This window comes from Scyliorhinus canicula, chromosome 9, assembly GCF_902713615.1.
Source record: "Scyliorhinus canicula chromosome 9, sScyCan1.1, whole genome shotgun sequence".
In the NCBI taxonomy this organism is placed as follows: Eukaryota; Metazoa; Chordata; class Chondrichthyes; order Carcharhiniformes; family Scyliorhinidae; genus Scyliorhinus; species Scyliorhinus canicula.
Genome location: NC_052154.1, coordinates 172436989 through 172463976, shown reverse-complemented (window position 1 = coordinate 172463976; position 26988 = coordinate 172436989). Strand labels below are relative to the sequence as shown.

Below are 26988 nucleotides of genomic sequence, written 5' to 3'. Positions count from 1 at the left end.
CAGCCCAGTGACAGCCAATCAGTGAGCTCAGCACCGAGCGGCTCGGAGCCCAGCCCCAGCCCAGGCCAGCGGCCCGGAGACGAGCCGAGCCCAGCAGGAGGGAGACGAGCGCAGGTCGGCCGGATCGGATATGGCGGCCACCACCATCGCCACCCAGAGGGGCCCGGTAAGATTGCTGTCTCCCCCACTGTGAGGGGGGAGGCTGGGCCTTGGCTTTCTCCCCCCCTCGGCCTAGTCAGTGAACACCCTGCCCCGGTTCACTGCGGCAGCGGCTGGGCTGCGGACCCTGCCCCCCATCCTTTGTGCGTGTTTGTTTATTTTGACCGTCGCCGATCAGCCACCTGGTACGCGGAGGAAGGGAGCCCGAGGGCGGTCTGTTGGCCTGAGGGCAGCCGTGCTGGGGGAGAGCAGCGGCACGGGGTGTGCTTGGGTTGCCAGTCATCGGGCTCCGGTGCCCCGCTATGCCCCCATCCCGCTGTGGCGTTGCCAAACTCGGCCTGGGTGGATTCCCGGCAGCTTCATCACATGAGACCTGATACCAAACACTTCACTGTCCCGTGCTTGGGCTCATTGCCAAGGGAGCAGATTTTTATTATCTCCTTGGATCATTCTTCACCCTTGCCCCCCTCCCACCATTTTTTTTATCATCGAATAAAATAACTCCAACACACCCATGTTTTATTTCACTGCTCCTCCCCTCACCCCCTCCTCCTATCTGTCTCCTTGCCACCTTGTCCAAGTCATCCTTAGATTCCCCTGGGGGTAGTAGCCCCAGAGTGGGAAACTTTACCCTGCGAGATAGAGTGGCTTCGACTGTTCTCTCCCCCCCCCCCCCCTCATTTTCACCCCCCCCCCATTTTCACCCCCCCCCCCATTTTCACCCCCCCCTCATTTTCACCCCCCCTCATTTTCACCCCCCCCTCATTTTCACCCCCCCCTCATTTTCACCCCCCCCTCATTTTCACCCCCCCCTCATTTCACCCCCCCCCCCTCATTTTCACCCCCCCCCTCATTTTCACCCCCCCCCCCTCATTTCACCCCCCCCCCTCATTTTCACACCCCCCCCTCATTTTCATTCACCCCCCCCCCCTCAGTTTCACCCCCCCCCTCATTTTCACACCCCCCCCTCATTTTCAACCCCCCCCCTCATTTTCCCCCCCCCCCCCTCATTTTCACCCCCCCTCATTTTCACCCCCCCTCATTTTCACCCCCCCTCATTTTCACCCCCCTCAGTTTCACCCCCCTCATTTCACCCCCTCCTTTTCACCCCCCTCATTTTCACACCCCTCATTGTCACCCCCCTCATTTCACCCCCCTCATTTCACCCCCCCTCATTTTCACCCCCCTCATTTTCCCCCCCCCCTCATTTTCACCCCCCCTCATTTTCCCCCCCCCTCATTTTCACCCCCCCTCATTTTCACCCCCCTCATTTTCACCCCCCCTCATTTTCACCCCCCCTCATTTTCCCCCCCCCTCATTTTCACCCCCCCTCATTTTCACCCCCCCTCATTTTCACCCCCCCTCATTTTCACCCCCCCTCATTTTCACCCCCCTCATTTTCACCCCCCCTCATTTTCACCCCCCCCTCATTTTCACCCCCCCTCATTTTCACCCCCCCTCATTTTCACCCCCCCCCCCCATTTTCACCCCCCCCCATTTCCCTGCCCCCGCCCCCAATCTCGCAGTCACCCACCATTTTGATGACCAGATACCTCCGCCTGAAAGGCAAACATTGCCATTCGTTTAAATTGTTCGGTTCACACCCACAATAACCGAGAATACAGCCAAGAGTTTCAGATTTTGTTTCCTCTTGGGCTGAGTCGTCAATCCTCCCTGCCTCCAGAGTGGTGAAATGATGATACAACAGTTGGCAGGGTGTGCAATACATGACCGACACTAAATGGAGATTGTACCAAGTTGATGCTATGTCGCAGGAAGTTAAAAGACGGGATTATTGAAGACGAGCAGGCATTCCTTTTTAAGGTTTGCAGGTTGGTCTCGTGTGGCAGTTGATGATTAAGTTGGTTTTAGACCTTGTTTTAACGGTCCTCAGTTCTGAACGGTCCATGCTAACCATCTTACATGGCAAGAGTCAATCAGGAAGCAAGGAAGACCGATCATTAATGTTGAAAATTTTTGCCACCTTATTTCCTGACCGCAGCCACTCTCTCCAGCCCCTGCTCCCCTGTGGCAGTGGTACACCTCTGTCTGCATCCTATAAAAGACCCTAAGGAAATGTGTATAGTGATGCATTGACTGTCTTGAATTTTCTGTTCACCTTTGTCTTCACATCTGCCTAGCAACTCTCCCTAAAGCAGTACTGCTGAGATTGGGAAATTGGTGTGGAATTCTAACTGTTGGAACATTTTAACAGGTGTTATACCCATTTTGAGGCTTGCAAAGTTATCTTCAAATCTTGACTTCAAATGATAAATGTTGAAAATGTTCATAATGGAGTTCAGTTACGAGTGGCGTACCACAAGGACCTGTTCTGGGGCCGTTGCTGTTTGTCATTTTTATAAATGACCTAGAGGAGGGCACAGAAGGTTGGGTGAGTAAATTTGCAGACGACACTAAAGTCGGTGGAGTTGTAGACAGTGTGGAAGGATGTTGCAGGTTACAGAGGGACATAGATAAGCTGCAGAGCTGGGCTGAGAGGTGGCAAATGGAGTTTAATGTAGAGAAGTGTGAGGTGATTCACTTTGGAAAGAATAACAGGAATGCGGAATATTTGGCTAATAGTAAAATTCTTGGTAGTGTGGATGAGCAGAGGGATCTCGGTGTCCACGTACATAGATCCCTGAAAGTTGCCACCCAGGTTGATAGGGTTGTGAAGAAGGCCTTTATTGTGTGTTGGCCTTTATTGGTAGAGGGATTGAGTTCCGGAGCCATGAGGTCATGTTGCAGCTGTACAAAACTCTGGTACGGCCGCATTTGGAGTATTGCGTACAGTTCTGGTCGCCTCATTATAGGAAGGACGTGGAAGCTTTGGAACGGGTGCAGAGGAGATTTACCAGGATGTTGCCTGGTATGGAGGGAAAATCTTATGAGTAAAGGCTGATGGACTTGAGGTTGTTTTCGTTAGAGAGAAGAAGGTTAAGAGGTGACTTAATAGAGACATACAATATGATCAGAGGGTTAGATAGGGTGGACAGTGAGAGCCTTCTCCCGCGGATGGAGGTGGCTAGCACGAGGGGGCATAGCCTTAAATTGAGGGGTAATAGATATAGGACAGAGGTCAGAGGTAGGTTTTTTACGCAAAGAGTGGTGAGGCCGTGGAATGCCCTACCTGCAACAGTAGTGCTCTCGCCAACATTGAGGGCATTTAAAAGTTTATTGGATAAGCATATGGATGATAATGGCTGTGTCGCGTCTTTTCGTCCGACGTCACTTCGTCCAACGACACTTCGTCCACGTCTTTTGGTCCAACGTCTTTTTGTCCGCCCGTCTTTTGGTCCAACGTCACTTCATCCAATTATCCAATTACAAATTAACTCCGTATAAAACCATTTAATTGATAAAATGCAAGTACAATACAGCAAGTGAATTTAATTGCTAGATGCAAGTAATTGATAAAATGCAAGTTGAAAAATGCAGTTTAAAAATCTAAAAATGCAGTTAAAAAATCTAAAAGTTTACTAATTACTTAAAATTCCCGAAATTACTTAAAATTGATGTAAATTGTAAGCAACATTCCTCAAGAAATCAATTTTTGTTGTAGAATCATATTCAGCGACCAATCTTTTGAGGCGATCAGTTATTTTCTTATATCGCGTACATGAAGTCGAGTGATCTCCCCGAAGAATTTGAGCCTTTTTGCCTATTATGAACCCTTCCTCTTCCTTCAGAGTTTTGATTAACCTCCAGATATTCAAATGAGCTCCACCCGCCGAACGCTTTATCGCAGAATGAAACCCCTCAGCAGCATTATTTGTTCTTGGTAGATCTTGTAGAACACGCTGTTTAACATTCCATACAGCTGTCGGGAATGTAGGTGTTTCTCTCCTTCGTCTGGCACCACGTCCTCTCACAATGCCTATGTAAGTCAAGTCGAAGTAAACGATGAATTCAGCAGGTATTTCTTCATCGTCTATCAAATCTTCATAAGCCTCTTCGACATCTTCAACGGGGAGGAAAGCTAATGCTGAAAAACATCGAATTTTAAGACAGAATTCAGAGTCTGTATTGTATTTTTCTTTGAGGCCTAAATCGGTAATTTTTCGAAACACAGATTGGCTCAAATGAAACAAACATGCCACGACAGATGAATTAAGGAATGATGAATTAATTGCCTTGTGAACTGCAACTTCGAAATCTGCCATGATATCAATCGGATCTGCATTAGGTTGCATAATTTTCAATTGGTCAAAGAATAATTCGTATGTCTGCTTTGTTTTATTCGGCAGTAATGCAAAGACCCGTGGAAAACTGCTTCCTTTAACTTGTACATGAATGCAGAACAGTTGAAACCACTGTTGTGGCACAATCTTGAATGTCCCATCGCATGTCCAATGACGATATGATGCTAAATCCTGAAGAGCACTTTCTGATGCGAATACTAGTAAGCGCTGTTGATCCTCGGCGCCCGAATCGTATCTCAGAAACTGTTCGCCATTGTCAAGTTTACAATATTTGTCAGGTATTTCAAAACCGTGTCTAGCCGCTGGATTAGCGGGAAATCCAGAATTTTTTTGTCGGCACCTTTGAATAGTCCTTGAGACGACGGGCAACCTAGGGAGTTGAGAGCAGGTATTTTCTGATAGCTGCGTAAACTTGGCCGCTAATATGCTACGCGAACTTGCTGCTATGTTTTCCACTGCTTCATGCTTTATTTCTGCAACTGCTTTTCTAGCATTTAACGAATCAACATCAGCTGGATGAAGGTGCTCATTAGAGAAATAAATAATTTTCGGCTCATTGTTTTCCATTACCGTGTGAATCCGCACTGAACATAGCCTTCTTTTCTCACATCTCCAGTATTCTTTTCCTAGGTTTGGACTGCTCGAATGAAAATCGTAGATATAGTTATTTCCATCAGCTACTTTCCTTTTACTCTTCGTTGACACAATGAACTTTGCCATTTCGGGATGGGCGAATTAAGAAAGAGAACGATAATATCTATCCTTTAATGAGGCTCGTTAAAGGAAAGAGAACGATAATAACTATCCTTTAACGAGGCTCGTTAAAGGAAAGAGACCGGTAATAAAAATCCTTTATTGCATATTATACCTTGCTATGTGCATTAGAGAAGATTTCTATTTACAAAAAGTTAATGTGGGGAGTGGAGTGGAGTGCTACAAGTTACAAAAAGTCTTTGACAAAAAAAATCATCCGACAAAAAAACGTTGGACCAAAAGACGTGCGGACAAAAAGACGTTGGACCAAAAGACGTGGACGAAGTGTCGTTGGACCAAAAGACATAGTACCGATAATGGCATCGTGTAGGTTAGATGGCCTTTAGTTTTTGACTTCCCATGTCGGTGCAACATCGTGGGCCGAAGGGCCTGTACTGCGCTGTATTGTTCTATGTTCTATAACTTCTCCTGGCTCTGTGGAAATATTGATGGAAATTGTGCTCTTAATTTAAGAACAAATACACATGAAATGTTGAGGCTTAATTTTAAAATTGCCTGGTTAATGTAATGGAAATATCCTCTCTAACATTTCTTGTACTTTATACATCAGCATGTTTCAGCTTTGGAGTTGCTCTACTGGATGTAAACAAGCCTGGTCTAATGCTTACTCACCAGTACATCAAGAATATGGATGACGAATTCCGGTGGTGGCTAAGTGGTGAGCAGTCGCACGCGCAGTGCCCCCCGCTGGGATACTTGGTTTTGCTGCCCCCTTTTGCCCAGTTTATGGGCGATTTCTTGGGAGGAATTTGGTGTAGTTGGATGGAAGAAGTTCCCCTCGTTCGAGTAATGTCCGGTAAAAATAGCTCAAGGCAGAAATCGGGCAAGGGATTATTGTCAGCCTCAAAAGTTTTGTGAACCTCAGCAGAGAGGAACATGGCGGTTCCTGCAGAGTCGGGGGCTCCTCAGTGGATGACTGAGAAGTTGGTTAGCTTCTTGACCGAATTTAAGCAGTAGCAGTAAGGGCTGCTGACGATCTGGAGAAGGCAATGGAGGAGGCTTTGGCCATAATTTGAACAACCATTGATAAGATGGACCGGCGGATAACGATACAGAAGGAGGGGGTGGAGCATCCTTGATCATCGTGATCACATTGCCTCCCTGGAGACAGAGATGGCATTGCTGGCTGAAGGGCATAAAGCACTAAAGGCCAAGGTTGCTTACCTGGAGAACTGCTCCAGACAGCAGAACTTAAGGATCGTCAGGCCGCCGGAAGGCCTGGAGAGCTTCGACTCCACGTGTTACATGTCTAAGATGTTTGGAAAATTGGTTGGGGCATTAGGTCTTTTTGACCCCACCTGAGTTGGATTGGGCCCATCAGTCGCTGTTTGAAGGCAGATGTGGTTTTTCTACAGGAGACCCATCTGAAAATCAAATATCAAACAAGGTTGCGGCCCCTCCCCGCCATGTCCATCGGGTTTACTCGACGATCGTGATATCTGATTATGCTCCGCAATTTGTGGACTTGGCATTGGAGCTGGGCTGCTCCCAGCGACCCCATGGAGATTGGACATGGCATTGCTCGTAAACGGGGGATTTTGAGAGCGGATGTCCTCTGCCATTGGGGAGTACGTTGAGTTCAACTGGAATGAGGCGGTCTCGCTTTCTACGTTCTGGGAAACCCTGAATGAGTATGGGAAGAAGGCCAATCATTTGTTGGCTCACCAGTTGAAGCCCTGAAGGCGGCGATTAAGGCTAAATCCGCGGTAGCATAGGTTAGGGTCTTGGATGGTGGGTTGGTTTCTACCCCAGAGAGGGTCAGTGAAGTGTTTGAGGCCTTTATACGAGTCTGAACCTCTGGAGAAGGGTGCAACAATAAAGCAATTTTTGGATGAGTTGACCTTCCCAGACGGGTGGAGCAGGGGAGAAAGCAGAAGTTGGAGATGCTGATAGGGCTGGAGAAGATTGAGCTGCATTCGGTCAATGCAGGCAGGCAAAACTCCAGTCTGGATGGATTTCTCATTGAATTTTACAAACAATTTGTGGATCAGTTGATCCCACTTCTGCTGGACGTAGTTAATGATTCCTTGTCCCAGGTAGTGTAGCCAGCACATTGGCAAAGGTGTTGATCTCCTTGATCCTGAAGAAGAACAAGGATCCCAGGGAATATTGGTTGTATTGGCCTATCTTGTTAAACGCCACACTGAATATTGGCGAAGCGTTTGGAGCCCTGCCTACCTGGGGTGACCTAGGAGGAGCAGACTGCATTTGTTAAGGGCGGCAGTTGTTGGCCAATATTAGGAGATTGTGAAATGTGCCCTCCATAGGGACTGAGCCAGAGGTGATTATTGCGATGGACGCCCAATCATCCAGCCTTGGCACTACCCAGTCTGTTGTACTGGGTGGAAAATATCGATAAGGTGTGGGGTGGTTCAAGGGCTGACTATATGGGGGTGCATGGAGGAGATTTTGTGCATTGGGTCGAGTATGAGGACTCTGGTTACTCCGCCACTCCCGTTTTTCCGTGCCATATTCTCTTCGAGCCCAGTGGTGATCGACACTTTGAGGATTTGAAATCAGTTTAGGCAGCATTTTAAAGTGGATTTCATGTTTCTGCTGGCTCCGATTTGCAGGAACCATAGTTTGTGCCATCTGGCTTAGAATCATTGTTTCGGGCAGGGGAGAGGGAGGGTCGGGAGAGGTTTAGGGAAATATTTCTGGAAGGTAGTTTGCCGGCCTGGATATGTTGGAGAAGTTCCAGTTCCAATGTATTCGGACTCTTTCAGGTGTGTGATTTACTACGCAAGGAATTGCCTTCATTTCCCTTGTAAGTTTTCGCTTATGGACTGGGTCCTGTCCTTGATCGTGTTAGGGGAGGGTAGGGTTTTGGATGTCCATGGGCAGATGTCAGTGACGGAGCAGGTGTCGTTGCAGGAAGTAAAGAGGAAGTGGGAGGGTGATCTGGGCTTGGTCTTTGAGGGAGAGGGATGCAGAGTGAGGCTCTTCACAGGGTCAACTTCGCCTCTGCATGTGTGAGGCTAAGCCTGATCTAGTTCAAGGTGGTGCACAAGGCACACCTGACTAAGGCATGTATGAGTGGGTTCTTCTCGGGGGTGGAGGATAGGTGTTTGTGATGCTCTAGGGGGCCAATGAGTTATATGCACTTATTTTGGTAATGCCGCAAGTTCAGCTGGAGCTGTACCTGTTGGTGGCCATTTTGTTTAAGTTTTGAACTCACTGATGCTTCAGACTGGCACGAGGGTAGATGTACTAGCCTTCGCCTCGCTAATAGCCCAGAGGCAAGTTCTACTTGGGTGGAGATCTCCGGTGCCACCTAAGGCCTCGGCATGGCTGGGGGCCTTGAGTACCCAATTCTTTTTTTTTTTCCAAATTAAGGGGCAATTTAGCATGGCCAATTCAACTACCCTGCACATCTTTTTGGGTTGTGGGGGTGAGATCCATGCAGACACGTGGAGAATGTGCAAAGTCCACATGGAAAGTGACCTGGGGCCAGGATTGAACCCGGATCCTCGGTGATGCGAGACTGTGCTGCCCTCTGTGGCTGGGGGACTTAAAGGAATTTTTGCACCTGGAGAGGATCAAGTATACCATGAGGGATTCAGTGGAAAGGTTCTATTCGAGGTGGCAGCCTTTCATCTCCTTTTTCACAGAGCTGGTTGCGGTCAGCTGTTATGGGGGGTTATAGTTATTGTTCTGGTTAGTTTGTCTCTGTATTTTAAGGTTTGAATTTCTTTCCTTCGTAAGGTAGAGGGAGCTTCGGGGGGGTTTGGTAGTTGTATTTGGTGGTGGTGTATAAGGAAAAATGTTGTCTAAGTAAAAAAACATTTTATAAAAAAAAAGAAAACGGATGACATTTTCCAGGCACCATATAACTACACAGCTAAAGGCAGCACCAAGTTGAAAATGAACCAGTGAATATTATAATAGAGACTGGCAGACTTGAATTGCAGAAAACCTAGGAAAACATCATTACTTTTGTAGACATTGCCATTCCAGTGAAATGGGTTGACATTCTGGATAATTACTCATGAAGCTTGTCAAGTGATATGAAGGATGTGGCTGAGTAATTGGTTAGGATTTGGGCTAATAGCACTAGCCTATTGTCAGGTAATAACATTTATGATGCTTTACTGTCAGTTGATGTGGGATATGTGGCAGGTAGCTAAATAGAGTATTTACAGATTGTTTTTTCATGAAAGGTGTTCGTTGGAGAATTACCACAGGACTTCCTTCGCATTGTACCAACTCAGCAACAGCAGCAAGTGCAACTTGATGCACAGGCTGCTCAACAATTACAGTTTGGAACGGGCATGGCTACTATGGGTAGACTGAGCATCACTGTGGTACAGGTATGGAAATTTTTTTCTACCATTTTCACAAACACCGAAACCTTGCTCTGTTATAGGAACCATAAGACTTGGAGTGTAGGCCATTTGGCCCTTTGAACCTTCTCAGCGCTTTGAACCTGCTCAGCCATTCAATAAGATCATGGCTGATCTGGTTATGGTAACAGCTCCACCTTCCTGTCTGCCCCCCATATCCCTTTGAATAAGACTTTGAATAAGTATTTTGTATCTGTCATCTTGGTGGAAGATGAAAAGCAACCCAAGAACAGTAGAAAATCAAAGGGATAAATAGGACAGGGGTACTTAAAACATTCACTGTCACAAGAGAAAAGCCACTGGGACTTGAGGTTGGCAAGTCCCCTGGACCTGTGTGGTAGGATCTTAAAAGAAGTGGCTGCAATGATAGTGGATCAATTGGTTGTCATCTCCCATGTTCTCTAGATTCTGAAAAGGACCCAGTGGAAAATTGCAAATATAATACCTCTATTCTAGAAAAACGTGAGACATAAAGCAGGAAACTAGGCCAGTTAACCCACCATTTGTCATTGGCAAAATGCTGGAGTACATTATTAAGAAATATAGAACATAATGCAATCAAGCAGACACCATGGTTTTATAAAAGGCAAATAGTGCTTGACAAATTTGTGTCCTTTGAGGATGCAACAAGCAAGGTAGAAGAAGTGGAACCAATAGATTTAGTGTATTTGGATTTTGAAAATGCATTTGATAAGGTACCACATGAAAGATTAATACACAAGATAAGGGATCATGCTGTTGGAGGATTATATAAGCATGAATAAAGGATCGGCTAACTAACAGGAAGCGGGGACCAGATAACTGGGTCATTTTCAGTTTGGCAAACTTAACTAGTGGAGCGCCACAGGGATCAATGCTGAGGTCTCAACTATTTGTGATCTATATCAATGACTTGGATGAAGGGACTGAGAGTATTTTAGCCAAACTTTCTGATGATACAAAGATAGGTAGGAAAGCAAGTTGTGAAGAGGACACAATCTGCAAAGAGATAGATTAACTGAATGGGCAAAGATTTGGCCGATGGAGTGTAATGTGGGGAAATGTGAAGTTCGTTTTCCACTTTGGCTGGAACAGTGAAACACAGAATATTTGAATGGGGAGAAACTATAAAATCTTTTTGTGCAGAGGGAACTTGGTTAATGTGCAGGTGCAGCAGTTAATTAGGAAGGCAAATTGAATGTTACCCTTTATTGCAATGGGATTGGGTTTAAAAGTTGTGAATTTTTGTTAAATAATACTGGGCATTGATCAGACCACAGCTAGAGTCCAGTTTTGATCTCCTTATTTAAGGACGATTTATTTGCCGTGGGGCAGTTGCGCGAGGGTCATTTGGTTGATCCTGGAGTGAGGGGGTTGTCTTATGAGGAAAGGTTGTGCCTATAATTTATTAGAGATGAGAAGATGATCTTATTGAAATATATAAGATTCTGAAGGGGCTTGACAGGGTAGATACCGAGAGGATGTTTCCCCTCATAAAAACCATAACAAGGGAACATAATTTTAGAATAAGGGATCTCCCATTTCAGACTGAAATGAGGAAGAATTTCTTCTCTTGATGGTTGTTAATCTCAATCCCAGAGAGCATTGGAGGCTGAGTTATTGAATATATTCAGTACAGTAAGAAGTCTTACATCACCAGGTTAAAGTCCAACAGGTTTGTTTCAAACACTAGCTTTCGGAGCACTGCTCCTTCCTCAGGTGAATGAAGAGACATATATCTAGACAAAGTCAAAGATGCAAGGCAATGCTTTGAATGATATCCCAATATATTTTAGGCTGAATTAGACAGACTTTGATCTACAAAGGATTGTTGGTATCGCAGGCAGGAAAGTGGAGTTGAGGCCAGGGTTAGATCAGCCATGGTCTTCTAGCAGGAGCAATTATTATAAGATCATGAGATGTAGGAGCAGAATTAGGGCTTTCGCCCAATTGAGTCAGCTCCGCCTTACAATCATGGTTGATATGTTTCTCATCCCCATTCTCCTGCCATCTCCCCATAACCCCTGATCTCCTTTATGGGTGACTTCAATTTTCATGTTGATTGGCTTAATCAAGTTGGCATGGGTGGCTACAACAACAGATTCATTGTGTGCATTATGGATGGTTTCCTAGAGCGATATGTCATGGGGCCAGCCAAGGAACAAGCTAGCTTGGATCTGGTAATGAGGTAGGTTTAATAAATAACCTTAGAGTAAAAGATCCTCTAAGAAGTAGTGATCATAATATGATAGAATTTAATATTCAGTTTGAGTGTGAAAATATTTTGCATCAGTCTTTTAAGATGGAAGATATTTTAAAGCATCCTATTAGTACTAAATACGGGGAAGGAATTACATACCATTGCTAGAGAAGTAGTATTCAACAAATAAATAAGGCTAAAGGCAGATATACTTCTTCTGGCCCTGGGTAGCTTGCATCCTAGGATCAGAAAAGAAGTAGCTGCGGAGATGGTGGATCCGTTGGTTGTAATTTTCCAAAAATCCTTGATATTAGAGGATTGGAAAACTGCCAATGTGACGCTCCCATTCAAAAAGGGATGGAGGGAGGGAGGCATAAAGCGAGTAACCATAGGTCGATTAGCCTAACATCTGTTGTTTGAAAAATGTTGGAATCTATTATTAAGGAAGTGATAGCAGCACATTTGGAAAATCATAATCTAATCAAGCAGAGTCAGCATGGCTTCATGAAAGGGAAATAGTGTCATGAAAGGGAAATAGTGTCTGATTAATTGCTTAATTTTTTGAGGAAGTCTCAATCAGAATAGATAGTGGAGAACCGGTAGATGTGTTGTCTTTGGACTTGCAGAAGGCATTCGACAAAATGATAAGTCATAAGGTTAAGAGCCAACCATGTTGGAGATCATATATTGGAAAGATAGTGAAGTGGGTACTGGGCAGAAAACAGCGAGTAGAGATAAGGGGTTCTTTTTTAGGTTGGTGACCTGTAACCAGTGAGGTTCTACAGGGATCAATGTTGGAACCGCAACTGTTCATAATGTATATTAGTGGCTTGGAGGAAGGAAGCAAATGTACTGTAATCAAATTGGCAGGCAACAGAAAAGTAGGTGGAAAGGTGAGTTGTGAGAGGGATACAAACAGTTTGCAAAGAGATATTGAAAGGTTAAGTAAGTGGGCAAACTTGGCAAATGGAGTATAATGTGGGAACATTTGAAGTTCATTTGGAAGGGAGAAGAAAAGAACAGTATTATTTAAATGGAGAAAAACAGTAGAGAGCTGCAACACAAAGGGACTTGGGGGTACTTTTGATTGGATCACAAAGGTAGCTCTCCGTTGCAGCAGGGAATCCGGAAGGCTAATGGAATGTTGACCCTTATTTCAAGGGGATTGGAGTATAAGAGAAGGGAAGTCTTGCTGCAGCTGTACAAGGTTAGACCACATCTGGAGTACTGTAAGCAGTTTGGTCCCCAGGTTTAGGAAAGGTATTATTTCTTTGGGGGCAGTTCAGAGAAGGTTCACGAGGATGATCCCCACTACGGAGGGGTTATCTTATGAGCAAAGGTTAAACATGTTGGGACTCTACTCATTGGAATTTAGAAGAATGAGAGGTGATCTCATTAAAACATATCGGATTCTTAAGGGCCATGACAGGGTAAATATTGGGAGGATGTTCCCCTCATGGGAGAGTCTTGGACCGGAGGGCATAGTCTCAATAAAGGGGTGCCAATTTAAGAATGAGATGAGGAGGAGTTTCTTTTCTGAAGATTGTGAATCTTTGAAACTCCTTGCCACAGAGAGCTGTGGTGGCAGAGTCTGTGTGTATATTTAAAGCTGAGATGGATAAGATTCTTAATCAGTCAGGGAATCCAGGGTTACGGGGAAAGGGCAGGAAAGAGGAAATGAGGAATGTCAGATCCGTCATAGAATCCGTACAGTGCAGAAGGAGGCCATTCGGCCTATCGAGTGTGCACCAACCCTCCGATAGAGCCCACTACCTAGGCCTTCTCCCCCCACGCATTGATCATGGCTATTCCACCTGACCTACACATCTTGGAAAACTAACGGGCAATTTAGCGTGGCCAACCCACCTAACCTGCACATCTTTGGACTGTGGGAGGTACCTGGAGAAAACCATGCAAACACTGGGAGAATGGACCTGTTGAATGGTGGAGCAGCCTCGAGGGGCCGAATGGCCACCTCCTTCTATTTCCCACGTTTTAAACACTCAGCCTTGACAGTTCACTCAAATTTAACAAGACATGGTACCTGGTTCCATTTTCTGAGATCAGAAGCTTGACAGACTGATGGAAGACATGAGCAGAACTATTAAGCTGGTTCATATAACTGAGGAACATCTCTTGTTGTTAAGGACATCACAGTAAAATGTTGGAGCAATTGAACTGCCGGGATGCATCAGGTGTATAAAGGTGCATTTAATAGCTCATAAGACCAAACCTTTAACATAACTAAGTCACAGATACCTTCAAGGTGACTGAACTGAATATATAGAAAAGAGCTTAAAAACTGTTATGTGGCTGCCCCCAATTAGGACACAAAAAATGCTGTTTTACTGAGATTGAGGAGAGAAGTACCTGGACATGTACTCGCTGAGCTGGTTACATTTACAGATTAGTGAACCCATAGAATCCCTACAGTGCAGGAGGAGGCCATTCAGCCCATCGGGTCTGCACCGGCGACCCAAAAGAGCACCCCTATCCCTAACCCCACCTAACCTACACATCTTTGGATATTATGGGGCAATTTTGGCATGGCCAATCCACCTAGCCTGCACGCCTTTGGAAACAGGAGCACCCGGAGGAAATCCATGCAGACACGGAGAGAATATGCAAACTCTACAGTCACCCAAGGACGGAATTGAACCTGGGTCCCTGGCGCTGTGCTGGTCTTCTAATCTTGGACTTTGGTCACACATCATAATTGTGTAGTTCTTATCTTTCCATATTGTTACCAGGCTCTGTTATCTGGGTTAAGCCACATTGCAGGTAATCCAAATTCTTGATGTATTGGATCAGATGCCAAAAGAATGTTTTCTAATTTGTGTTAAGCAGCAATTTGTAAACAAATAGATTTTAATGGAAGTTAAAAGTAGGATGAGATATTAGGAGCGAAAACCAAAAGCTTGATTATAGAGGTGGGTTTTGAGGAGGGCTTTAAGGGAGGAAAGGAATAGGAGTTTAGAGAGGAAATTTCAGAGCATGGTACCTAGAAAGCTGAAGAGTTGTGTGTTCATGGAAGGCTAAAAGGCTTGGTATGTACAAGAGGAAGAGTCTGAAGAATGGAGAGATTGGAAGAGATTAGAAATTGGGAGGGCATGCTTATGAAGAGGCGATGAGAATTATAAATTGAACGTTGGGGTCCCAGAGACAACATAGAGCAGTGAGGGCCGACCGGGGTGATGGCTAATGAAGGCATTGGATACAGGCTGTAGGGATTTAGATCTGCTCAACTTTTATAGAGGTTGGGAGGCTGACACAAAATAATTGAGAATATGGGCTTTGTGGCTAGGCTGAAGATTGAAGATGGCTTTCGTTTTCCAACCAGTTAAAGTTGCAGCTCATTGAAGACAAGATTTTCGACAAGCAGTTTAAATACATATAGGCAGTGGAGGGTTCGGAGAGATGGTTGACTGATGTTTCAGCATCTCACTATCATTCTAGGACAGTAAAGGTGAGAGGCAAGGTCTCTTTGGGAGTAAGGTGACTCCCAAGATGATACTTCTAATAGTTCAGATATCTTCATGAACAGGGTGGTCCTAGCTCAATAAGACTGCACACTTTTTGAAGGTTACACTTCAGTATCCTTGTGTTCCCCATACCAGGTTCTCTAAACTTGGGTATGTGGTGACTGTGTCCTGTGTAAGCCAGTGGAAACAGCTATAGTGAGTATCTTGGTATGGAGATTCTTTTTTTTTTTTTTTAAATAATTTTTATTGAAAGAGTTTTTCCATACAAACATTTACCCCTACTAATTTTTAAATTATTTACAACACAATCCCTCTAGGCAAATGTCCCTCCCTCGCCCGCCCTCTCGCGCGCACCAGTCCTCCCCCCCCCCCCCCCCAGGCAACCTTAACAGGCAACCTTTGGGGCCTCACGGTAGCATGGTGGTTAGCATCAATGCTTCACAGCTCCAGGGTCCCAGGTTCGATTCCCGGCTGGGTCACTGTCTGTGTGGAGTCTGCACGTTCTCCCCGTGTGTGCGTGGGTTTCCTCCGGGTGCTCCGGTTTCCTCCCACAGTCCAAAGATGTGTGGGTTAGGTGGATTGGCCATGCTAAATTGCCCGTAGTGTAAGGTTAATGGGGGGATTGTTGGGTTACGGGTATACGGGTTACGTGGGTTTAAGTAGGGTGATCATTGCTCGGCACAACATTGAGGGCTGAAGGGCCTGTTCTGTGCTGTACTGTTCTATCTAAACAAGGCAGCCTACAGTTTCAGACATGAGCAGCGAGCAGACTTGCCCGCGTTACAGTCGTGCATGTCCCCCCACGACCCTTGCTGCCCCCCCCCCTCCCCCCCTCCCTCCCCCCCCCCCCTCCCTCCCCCCCCTCCCTCCCTCCCCCCCCCCCCCCCCCCCCCCCCGGGTTGCTGCTGCCACGACCCCGAACGTCTATCTCTGATCTAAAAAGTCAAGGAAAGGTTGCCACCGCCTGGAGAATCCCTGTACCGACCCTCTCAGGGCAAATTTGATCCTTTCTAGCTGAATATAGCTAGCCATATCGTTAATCCAAGTTTCAACGCTTGGAGGCCTCGCGTCCTTCCATTGAATTAATATCCTTCGTCGAGCCACTAGGGATGCAAAGGCCAGTATTCCGGCCTCCCTAGCCTCCTGTACCCCCGGTTCTACCCCGACCCCAAAGATCGCAAGCCCCCATCCTGGTTTGACCCTGGACCCCACCACCTTCGACACCGTCCTTGCCACCCCCTTCCAGAACCCTTCCAGCACCGGACATGCCCAGAACATATGCACATGGTTCGCTGGGCTTCCCAGACATCTGACACACCTGTCTTCACCCCCAAAGAACCGGCTCATCCTTGTCCCCGTCATGTGAGCTCTATGCAGCACCTTAAATTGAATGAGGCTCAGCCTCGCACACGAGGAGGAAGAATTGACCTTCTCCAGTGCATCCGCCCACGTCCCGTCTTCTATCTGGTCTCCCAGCTCCCCTTCCCACTTGGCTTTCAGCTCCTCCCCTGATGCTTCTTCCGCCTCCTGCATTATCTTGTAGATGTCTGATATCTTCCCCCCTCCGACCCAGAACCCCGAGAGCACCCTATCACTCGCCCCCTTACTGGGGAGCAGGGGGAACCCCTCCACCTGCCGTCTAGCAAATGCCTTCACTTGTAAATATCTGAACATGTTTCCCGGGGGGAGCTCAAACTTCTCCTCCAGCCCTCCCAGGCTCGCAAACCTCCCCTCTATAAACAGGTCCTTCAGCTGCCGTATGCCCACCCTGTACCAGCTCTGAAATCCCCCGTCGATGTTCCCCGGGATGAATCTATGGTTCCCTCTTATTGGCGCCGCCAACAGACCTCCCATTTCCCCCCTATGTCGCCTCCACTGCCCCCATATCTTGAGGGTGGCCGCCACCACCGGGCTCGTGGTGTACCTCGTGGGGGGGAGCGGCCATGGTGCCGTTACTAGGGCCCCCAGGCTTGTGTTGCCACAGGACGCCCTCTCCATTCGTTTCCAAGCTGCCCCCTCCCTGGTATGGAGATTCTTAACGATGGATTTCGGGGCATGAAAAGAATCTCTTTCAACTTGAGATGTGGTAGTGGGCCGGGGGGGTGCTGTCTTCCAGTGATGGAGATGTGGTAGTGGGCCGGGGGGTGTTGTCTTCCAGTGATGGAGATGTGGTAGTGGGCCGGGGGGTGTTGTCGTCCAATGGTGCAAGAACTAAAGTTCCTGGGAGAGTTTCCTGAAGAGCTGCTCCTGCATGGTGGCACAGTGGTTAGCACTGCTGCATCCCAGCGCCAGCAACCCGGGTTCAATTCAATTGAAAGGATGAAAACTGCTCTGGCAAACAAAATGGCTGAGCAGGTTTGGTGGCCAGGTGGCTGCCTCTTCCTATTTTTTAAACTCCAGGGAAGTAGTTTACTAAGCAAAGGTCGTCTGTTTTCTGTGGCAGATATTGTTTCCAGAATGTGATGGCATGTAGACAAAATATTTCATAATAGAACATTAGGTTTAACAATAGGGTGGCACAGTGGTTAGCACTGTTACCTCACAGTGCCAGGGACCCTGGTTCAATTCCAACCTTGCGTGACTGTGTGGAATTTGCACATTCTCCCTCTGCGTGAGTTCCCCCGGGTGCTTTGGTTTCCTCCCACAATCCAAAGATGTGCAGGTGAGGTGGATTGGCCATGATAAGTTGCCCCTTCGTGTCCAAGAAGATTAGGTGGGGCTACGGGAATAGGTGGTTGTGGGCCTCGGTAGGGTGATCCTTCGGAGATTGGTGCAGACTCAATGGGCTGAATGGCCTCCTTCTGTACTGTAGGGATTCTGTGATTCTATGCCAATCTTCTGCTCATGACCAGCATTTTTAGATGATTAAGTTTAATCAAGCAATAGGAAAGAGTTAACTTCAGACATGTACTGTTCCAATAGCTACTTTAAGATGCTTAATGGGCACAAACCCGTAAGCTGACAGTGTTACACTTCTGGTTTGTTCAACCAAATGTCTGAAACATGCTTAGTAGTTTCTAACCAACTGCACGTTTTGTCCCTGTAAGGACAAGTCCAGGGAGTCTGGACGCTTCAGGTCAAGGATTGTGTTGCTTTGTGACCTTTATTTCCTTTCCGCTTTAATTTATTTTGAGGTGATTAAATTTATGTGATTACTTCAGAATATTGGTTGGTAAAATACATTAAGAAAGATCCATATTTGGAATTGAGGTAACTTCATTCAAAATGCTCCAGAGGTTCAGGTTCTCCACTGCCCTCCATCACCAACCATCCACTCCCTTACTGCTTAAAAAAGATTGAAAAGCTTTGGCATTCGGTCAACAAGAGAGAATGCTCTTGTACAGCTGTTAGTGTTCAATGATTCGGAATGGCTGCCCACTGGATCCCTCATGCTGATGGTTATATTTTAGGTAGTGACATGTGACTCCCAGCAGCACTAAATATTTGGCTTTGAAACAAGAGTTTAAATATTACATTGGAGAGTTTAATTATTCTCATTTTTTTCCCTTCCCCTTCCTCCCTTCAGCAAATAGATGACATGCTATTCACCAATGGAAGAAAACACCATTGTCAATTCTGCTAATCATTTGAATCAACAGCAGCCTAAGAGCAGCACCAAGTGACATTTACCTAATTGCTTTGTAATATTGGTGTTTGTACATAGAAAAGATGGGTTTGTTTTGTGTACCTGTAGTTTGGAATGAGTAGTGAATTGCACAGTATATATCCGCTGCTACTTGGAAATCCCTTATAATCCAATTCATGTTTGGGATCTCTGAGTTGAGCTCATATTTTAATCCTTTTTGTCCCATTTTTACAATGGATTACTTGGATCGCTTGTGAAGCTCTAGGACAGAGATCTTACACAGTCTGTCTCATGAGGACAGGAGTTTCAACTGTTATCTGGTAAAACGCCATTACCTTGTGTTGCCTATAAATGATCTAATTCTGTCTGTCTAGGCAAAATTGGCAAAAAACTATGGAATGACACGTATGGATCCATACTGCAGAATACGTCTTGGCTATGCAGTATATGAGACACCCACAGCACACAATGGGGCAAAAAACCCAAGATGGAACAAAGTTATTCAATGCACTGTGCCACCTGGTGTTGACTCATTTTACTTGGAGATATTTGATGAGGTGAGTTTCTAAATTGTTTTTTTTTTTTTGTAATACATTATTCATATACATGTTGATTTTTAGCATAGTAAACTGTTTAAAAAGGCTAATTTTAGGTTACTACTTTAAATATCTTAGTTTCTTTTAGACATTCTGACTTATTAGACAGGGGACATATAATTGTGTTGTCAATTGTTTACAACATTTTCTTTAAACACTTTATCGTAACTTGTAGGTTGAGTAACATATACACAGAAGCAAAGGGCAAAGAAGGACTGAATTGCAGAAGAATTCTGTGGATGCATTGTGGGAAATGGTGGTGCAATTGTAATGTCACTGGACAATTAATCCAGAGGCCCAGGCCAATTATCTGCGGACATGGGTTCAAATCCCACTATGGGCAGCTGATCATTGAATTCAATTCATAAATCAATCCGTTCAATCAATAAAAGAAGTATCCCCAAATAAATCTGATTTTGTACACTGGAAATCCCAGATGCTGGTCTGACGCCTGCTAGATATAATAGTGGTTCACCAAGATGCCCAAAGCTGGGAAGGAGGTTTGCTAAACCAAAGAGAGACTGATTTGCTAAGCAGGTTTTTTTCTTTTTTGATTCCGTCCTAATATCTTGAATTATTTTGCAACCCCTTGAGGGTCAGTGGGTAATTGTTTCCAGAGGCGCCCAACGTTTATATGCATCTAAATTTTAATTTCAAGTTGTCATCTTGCGGCTCAAACCCTCCTCTTTAAAAGCCCTTTGAACCGCCTGTTATTCCAGTAGGGTACATTTTCGATTAAAGCATGACTTGTATTTTGTTACTTGCAGCGAGCATTTTCCATGGACGATAGAATTGCTTGGACCCACATCACTATCCCGGAATTACTAAAAGAGGGCAAAGTCGTGGATGAATGGTACAGCCTTAGTGGGAGGCAAGGTGATGATAAAGAAGGAATGATGAACCTTGTTATGTCCTATGCAGTAAGTGGCACTAATATCTAAAACATTTTAATGCCGACGTTTTAATGGGATGTTACAATTCCAGAACCATTTGACAGTTTAGCACTGCAATTTCTGGTTAAAAATATAACTTACAATAACAATGATGTAGGTGACATTTAAAGACTTTCATCATGTAACTAACACTTTCATCAAAATTTGTTATGTCAGAATATTTTTAAGAAATTGAAATAAAGGTAAGCTATTAAACTTTCACTTTCTTGTGTAAAATGCACATTGCAAATGAAGGAGTTTTCTAAACGTGATACTAAGCCATTATTACATGTAACCTTTTGGCAAGGCCTTAATTCTCGTATCAGACATGACTTCACCTCACAAGCTAGATGTACTGCTCTGGGTCGATTAAAGACCATTCTTTGAGACCTCAGTTGATGCAGTAACAGCGTGCTGGTCATACCTTGTGGCCCATTATACTCCATTTTAGATTCCCCAACTTGGGAAGGATTTACTCGCCACTGATTCACTGGGTATTACCGCAGATAAAGAAATAGCTTGTGGTTAGCACTAATTAAACTTGGGGTATAATTCCGAGTGGTAGTATTTTAAATTAAGACGTGAAAAGTAAGGAAGATAGATAAGGAATGAGCCTTATTGCTGGTTAATTGAAGGAAAACTAGGGGAGAAAATCTTTGATGCAAAATGTTGTGCAAATGCAAACTGCATTGCTATAGAAAGCCATGTTTACTGAATCAATTGATTTTTGGTGGGGTGGGGGAGAAAGGGAGGTGGGTGCTCACTTTCCATGTAATGCAATTGAACGATACTGAGAAAGGATAGGGATTCAAAATTAAAAGGATGAAAACTGCTCTGGCAAACAAAATGGCAGCAGGCTTGATGGCCAGGTGGCCTCCTCTTCCTTTTTTTTTTGACTCCAGGAAAGTAGTTTACTCAGCAAAGGTTATCTGTTTTCATTGACGGATATTGTTTCAAGAAAGTGGTGGCATGTAGATAACATATTTCATATTGGAACATTACGTTTGACAATAGGGTGGCACAATGGTTAGCATTGTTACCTCGCAGTGCCAGGGACCGGGTTCAATTCCAACCTCTGGTGACTGTGTTGAGTTTGCACATTTTCCCTCTGTCTGCGTGGGTTCCCTCCCACAGTCCAAAGATCTGCAGGTTAGGTGGATTGGCCATGATCCATGACAAGGGTGTGGGAGTAGGCCTAGGTAGGGTATCTTTCAGAGGGTCGATGCAGACTCACTGGGCCGAATGGCCTCCTCATGCACTGTTGTGGTTCGATGGAATATTTTGCTTTCTCTGCAGAATGTATTTTATTAGTGCTTAAAACTTAGCCATGTTCGCCAGCGGTATTTTGCTAACAATTTGAATTGGGCTGCTCTTAAAACCACCGTCAAAATGTATATTTCAAGTTGCAACACTTGCCCATCTCTACATTTTCTAAATATTTGAGATTAATCCAACACAGGATATTCTTGAGGATTTTTTTAAAAAAAATCAATTTTTAAACATTCAGCTAATTTTTCTTCTGTGTGGGTTATTGTTGTACACAGTTGAAATAAAGCTACTCCTGCGAGGCACAATTTGACTACCAATATCATCCAATCTCTCGTACCTTAATTTCACTTACTTTTGTAGGAAAATACTATAACTAATTTTTCAATGTATTTCAACAGACACTGCCGCCAAACATGTTGGTGCAGCCACAGCCAGTAGTGCTAATGCCCACTGTTTACCAACAGGGGCTCGGATATGTGCCAATTACAGGTATGATTTGGATCTTTATATATTTTCTTAAGGTGAACAGGGAGTTTCTTGGTAATTCTTTCCTTACTCCTACCCAAATATAAATGAAATGAAACTAAATGAAAATCACATTGTCACAAGTAGGCTTCAAATGAGGTTACTGTGAAAAGCCCCCAGTCGCCACATTCCAGCGCCTGTTCGGGGAGGCTGGTACGGGAATTGAACCGTGCTGCTGGCCTGCCTTGGTCTGCTTTCAAAGCCAGCGATTTAGTCCTGTGCCAAACCAGCCCCTACGTGGAACAGTGTTGATTGTTGGGGATGGCTGAAAGATGATTGTTGCCACCTCGCTAATCACAATATAACTTGGTCTTTAAATTAAATAACAATGGAGTAAGCCTTATGATAATTATTCAATATTGCTGAAATATGACAATTGTTTTACACCACTATTTAATGAAATAAATTAAGAGTGTGTTGAGTGCTGGCAGCCCACAAGTTAGCATTAAATTTCAGGATGGCCTTGGGCCGGTTAATTGCGGTGCACCTTCTATGTGGGGCATCTATTTCAGACTCAAAAGAGACCTAACTTTTAAGTGTGGCAAAAGCATCTCAAACTGCAGGACCAACAAACAATTGAACAAGTTCTTAAAAGTTCTCACTGGCAAAAGACTCTGTACTTATGCTCTGCCCACATCATGATCCAGTATGCGGTAGATTTTGCAAACCTTTCACTAAGTATTAGAGTTGATTAGCACAATAGCACAGTGGGTAACACTGTTGCTTCACAGCTCCAGTGTCCCGGGTTTGATTCCCAGCTTGTCACTGTCTGTGTGGAGTCTGCACGTTATCCCCGTGTCTGTGTGAGTTTCCTCTGGGTGCTCTGGTTTCCTTCCACAAGTCCCGAAAGACGTGCGGTTTGGTGAATTGGACATTCTGAATTCTCCCTTTGTGTACCCGAACAGGTGCCAGAATATGGCAACCAGGGGCTTTTCACAGTGACTTCATTGCAGTGCTAATGTAAGCCTACTTGTGACAATAAAAATTATATATTAACCAGTTCAAGACTGGTGCCAGGTCACAGAGCAGAACTATGTAAATGAGGCTGTCATTTTAAAGTCTGCTTTTTTGTATCATATTGATCTGCCTCATTTCCTTCTGGAGAACAAGATTAATGTTACATATAACTCGCCCTTCATTGAGTGTCATTCGACCACTGCCTGAAATATATTAGTTGCCTATGGCAACTAGTAGGAACATTGTCAAGTGCTACATTGTCAAACGTGCAATGCCCTCCTGCTTTGATGATTCAGATGATTTGTTAATTTGACAATTTAAAATTGCAAAACTTCCTTTTGTAATAATCTGAGCTGATGGTTAGCGTCTGCAAGGTATGCGATAATGGGGAGCTGTAGCTTGTAGTAAGTTCTTTTGTGCAAAGAAAAACTGGGTGTAACTTGCTTTCTAACTAATTCTACATTTTCTGACATGTTATTAATGTTGCTTCTTGGTGTTTTGCTGCTTTAATTTCCTTATTACCCAATTCAGGGCTTGAGTATTTTGCATTGGGTAAGTTTCGAGAGACATTTACTGCCTTTCCTCACAGGCTAAATCTATGCATGAACACATGAGTATGCCATTTGCTTGTGCATTTTAAAGTGGCTGTTGCTTAAGCATTTATTTGTAAGATATCCGTTAAAGGTTGCTGAAAGTTTAACTAATTTGGTAACTTTGTGCTTTGCATACTAAATCTACACTACCAGCAAATAAGTTACAGATGTTATGATCAGTGGGTTCAGCAGACTCTAAAAATACACCAATCTGAGCTTCAAAATGTACTCATTAGGTAAAGGTGGCATGTCAACTGATAATCAGCATTGAAACTCCCTTTTCCTGGACATTTGTGTTATAAGCCTGCTCATAGAATCATAGAATTTACAGTGCAAAAGGAGGCCATTCGGCCCATCGAGTCTGCACCAGCCCTTGGAAAGAACACCCCCTCAAGCACGCACCGCCTCCACCCCATCCCCTTAACCCAGTAAACCCAATTAACCTTTTTGGACACCAAGGGCAATTTAGCTTAGCCAATCCACCTAACCCGCACATCTTTGGATTGTGGGAGGAAACTGGAGCACCCAGAGGAAACCCACGCACGCACGGGGAGAACGTGCAGACTCCACACAGACAGTGACCCAAGCCGGGAATCGAACCTGGGACCCTGGAGCTGTGAAACAACTGTGCTAACCACTATGCTACCGTGCTGCCCTATCCCTGGGGGACCCCCACAACTGCCTTCCGTCTGGTCCAGATTTGTGGGGACCAGTGCTGAACGGCAGTCACCCGAGATCCCCCATTGATTTGTTGAGGTGATAGTTTCAGAAAAGTATCAGCACATTGAATGGAATTTACACTAATGTATATATCATAGACACAATTCAAGGTCATTTTTACCAATTGAAAAAAACATTGTCTTCTACACAATTCATTTGCAGTGGTCAAATACAGATCCTATTTTATACCTGTCACAGTATGTGTAATACAACCAACCTGCATGACTTAACTTCCAGAAATAATATTTACAACTTTTAATTTTCTATTTTGTCGTCTTTACAATTTTCAAAAAAGATTTTGGAATTAAGTTAAATTGTGACTTCCTTAAAGTGCACTATTTTGTACAAAATCATCTGGTACTTTTAGCAGTGAAAATTAAATTGTAAAGTACTGATAAAAATACTGTTTACATGCAATCTGTTCCTCCCCCCTCCTACACACATACACCCAAAATGCCTTACTCTTCAGTACATGATATCTGAATGTAGATGAAAATTACCCTTGCCATTAAGGTATAATCTGTTCCACTCATGGATTGGACTAAGACTGAAATTGTAAGTATCAATGCCCTATTAATAACTAAATAACTTTCCTTCAAATATTATAGTACAAACAGTTATACCATAAAGTACAGATTACTGTTATGATAGTGTCCTGCAATGTATGTGCTTATAATACAGATGTAGCGTTTCTCATACAGGTCCTGACCTGCAGTAAATCAAATTCAGTCTGGCATCCTTTAGTGGATTATTTCTCCCTTGGGTTTTAGCATTTGATAAACTACCTAAAAACATATTTATTACTGCTTATAGCTTAAAAGTCACATGCTGAGCCATTTTTCATATCATTACTTGAGTTTATACCTGCCCTGATTTCTGGAATATCATTATATTAAATAATATATTCTTTGATTTTCCAGGAGTGCCAACTGTCTATACACAAGGAATGATTCCAGTTGCAGCGCCAACACAAGTATCTGCTCCACAAAATCTGTGCAGCGAGGAAGATCTCAAATCCATTCAGGATATGTTCCCTAACATGGACAGAGAAGTGATCCGCTCAGTGCTGGAAGCACAGAGGGGCAACAAGGATGCAGCAATTAATTCTTTGCTCCAGATCAATGAAGAATCCTAGGAATATGTGCAGTCGCTGTCAATATTGCCAAGGCCCCATAATAACCGGTGTATCTCTGCATCAAAGACTTTGAGCTTTCCCTCTGCCGATCTTTCTTGTTTACGAATGCACGTGTCCGGTAAACAGCACATTGTACAAAGTTTGTAACTGTATTAAACATAAAAGAGCATTCCATAATCTAAGTGCAAATGCTTAAGTTCAGAAAGGCTAATTAAAATCCTATCTCATGGTTATTGTAAACCAAGAGTTGCCCCACTGAGCTTGGTTAAACTTGATGCTTGTGTCTTTGAAGTATGTCTATTGTGCATTCGGCAGCATTTAATGCTGACGGTCCACCTGTCAAGTGCTTTGAGAATTGTCTTATTTCTTAGAGTTTATTAAAAATGTATATTAATTGGAATTATGCAATTGGTTTTAATCTAATTCCAGAGTTGAAATTGTTGTGTACTGAAGAAAATAGCAGCTTACGTTTTACAATCTTAACCTCCCGTTGTAAAACACAACCCATATACATACATCATTGCATGTGGCAAAAAGTGGCATTTGGTATAATCGTACAAACTTTGGTGAACCATACTATTTGCAATCTTGCTGTCCTATTGGGCTTTATCATCAGTCATGAATATCATTTAATTTTTTTAAACTTCTTTCACAGGATGTGGGTGGTGCTGGCTGGATTAGCATTTCTTGCATGTCCCTAATTGCCCTCAAGACGGTGATGGTGAGCCGCTACCTTGAGCTGCTACCATCCATGCGTAGGTAGATGCACAATGCTGTTAGGGAGATCCAGGATTTTGATCCAGCAACGGTGAAGGAACGGCAATGTCACGATGGTGTGTGGCTTTATGGGGAACTTCCAGGCAATGTTAGCATTCATATCGAGAGGGCTAGAGTACAAGAGCAGGGATGTACTTCTGAGGCTGTACAAGGCTCTGGTCAGACCCCATTTGGAGTATTGTGAGCAGTTTTGGGCCTCATCTAAGGAAGGATGTGCTGGCCTTGGCAAGGGTCAGAGGAGGTTCACAAGAATGATCCCTGGAATGACAAGCTTGTCGTATGCGTTGGAATTTAGAAGGATGAGGGGGGATCTTGTTGAAACTTACAGGATACTGCGTGGCCTGGATAGAGTGGACGTAGAGACGATTTTTCCACTAGTAGGAAAACTAGAACCAGAGGACACCATCTCAGACTAAAGGGACGATCCTTTAAAACAGAGATGAGGAATTTCTTCAGCCAGAGTGTGGTGAATCTGTGACACTTTGCTGCAGAAGGCTGTGGAGGTCAAATCACTGAGTGTCTTTAAGACAGAGAGAGATAGGTTCTTGATTAATAAGGGGATCAGAGGTTATGGAGAAAAGGCAGGAGAATGGGGATGAGAAAAATATCAGCCATGATTGAATGACAGAGCAGACTCGATGGGCCGAGTGACCTAATTCTGCTCCTGTATCTTATGGTCTTATTTGTCTTTCCTTCAACAACCCATGTAATGTGTTCTTTTAAATATTTTTATTCTCCTTTTTCACATTTTCAGCATAT

The 26988-nt window shown here is 44.3% G+C and overlaps 1 protein-coding gene across 2 annotated transcripts; it reads left to right on the top strand.

Annotated features, from left to right (window-relative positions):
- Positions 1-25852, top strand: LOC119971907 (toll interacting protein). Of its 2 annotated transcripts, XM_038808211.1 has the most exons (7): positions 131-166; positions 9296-9445; positions 19100-19282; positions 20089-20241; positions 21921-22011; positions 23536-23556; positions 25238-25852. In XM_038808211.1, exons 1-7 carry the CDS (start codon positions 131-133, stop codon positions 25450-25452), a joined length of 849 nt encoding a protein of 282 aa, XP_038664139.1. In that variant the 3' UTR covers positions 25453-25852. The 2 variants fall into 2 exon arrangements, with proteins under 2 accessions (XP_038664140.1, XP_038664139.1); XM_038808212.1 differs by lacking the exon at positions 23536-23556 and having other exon boundaries at positions 1-166.
- The last annotated feature ends 1136 nt before the right edge of the window (positions 25853-26988 follow it).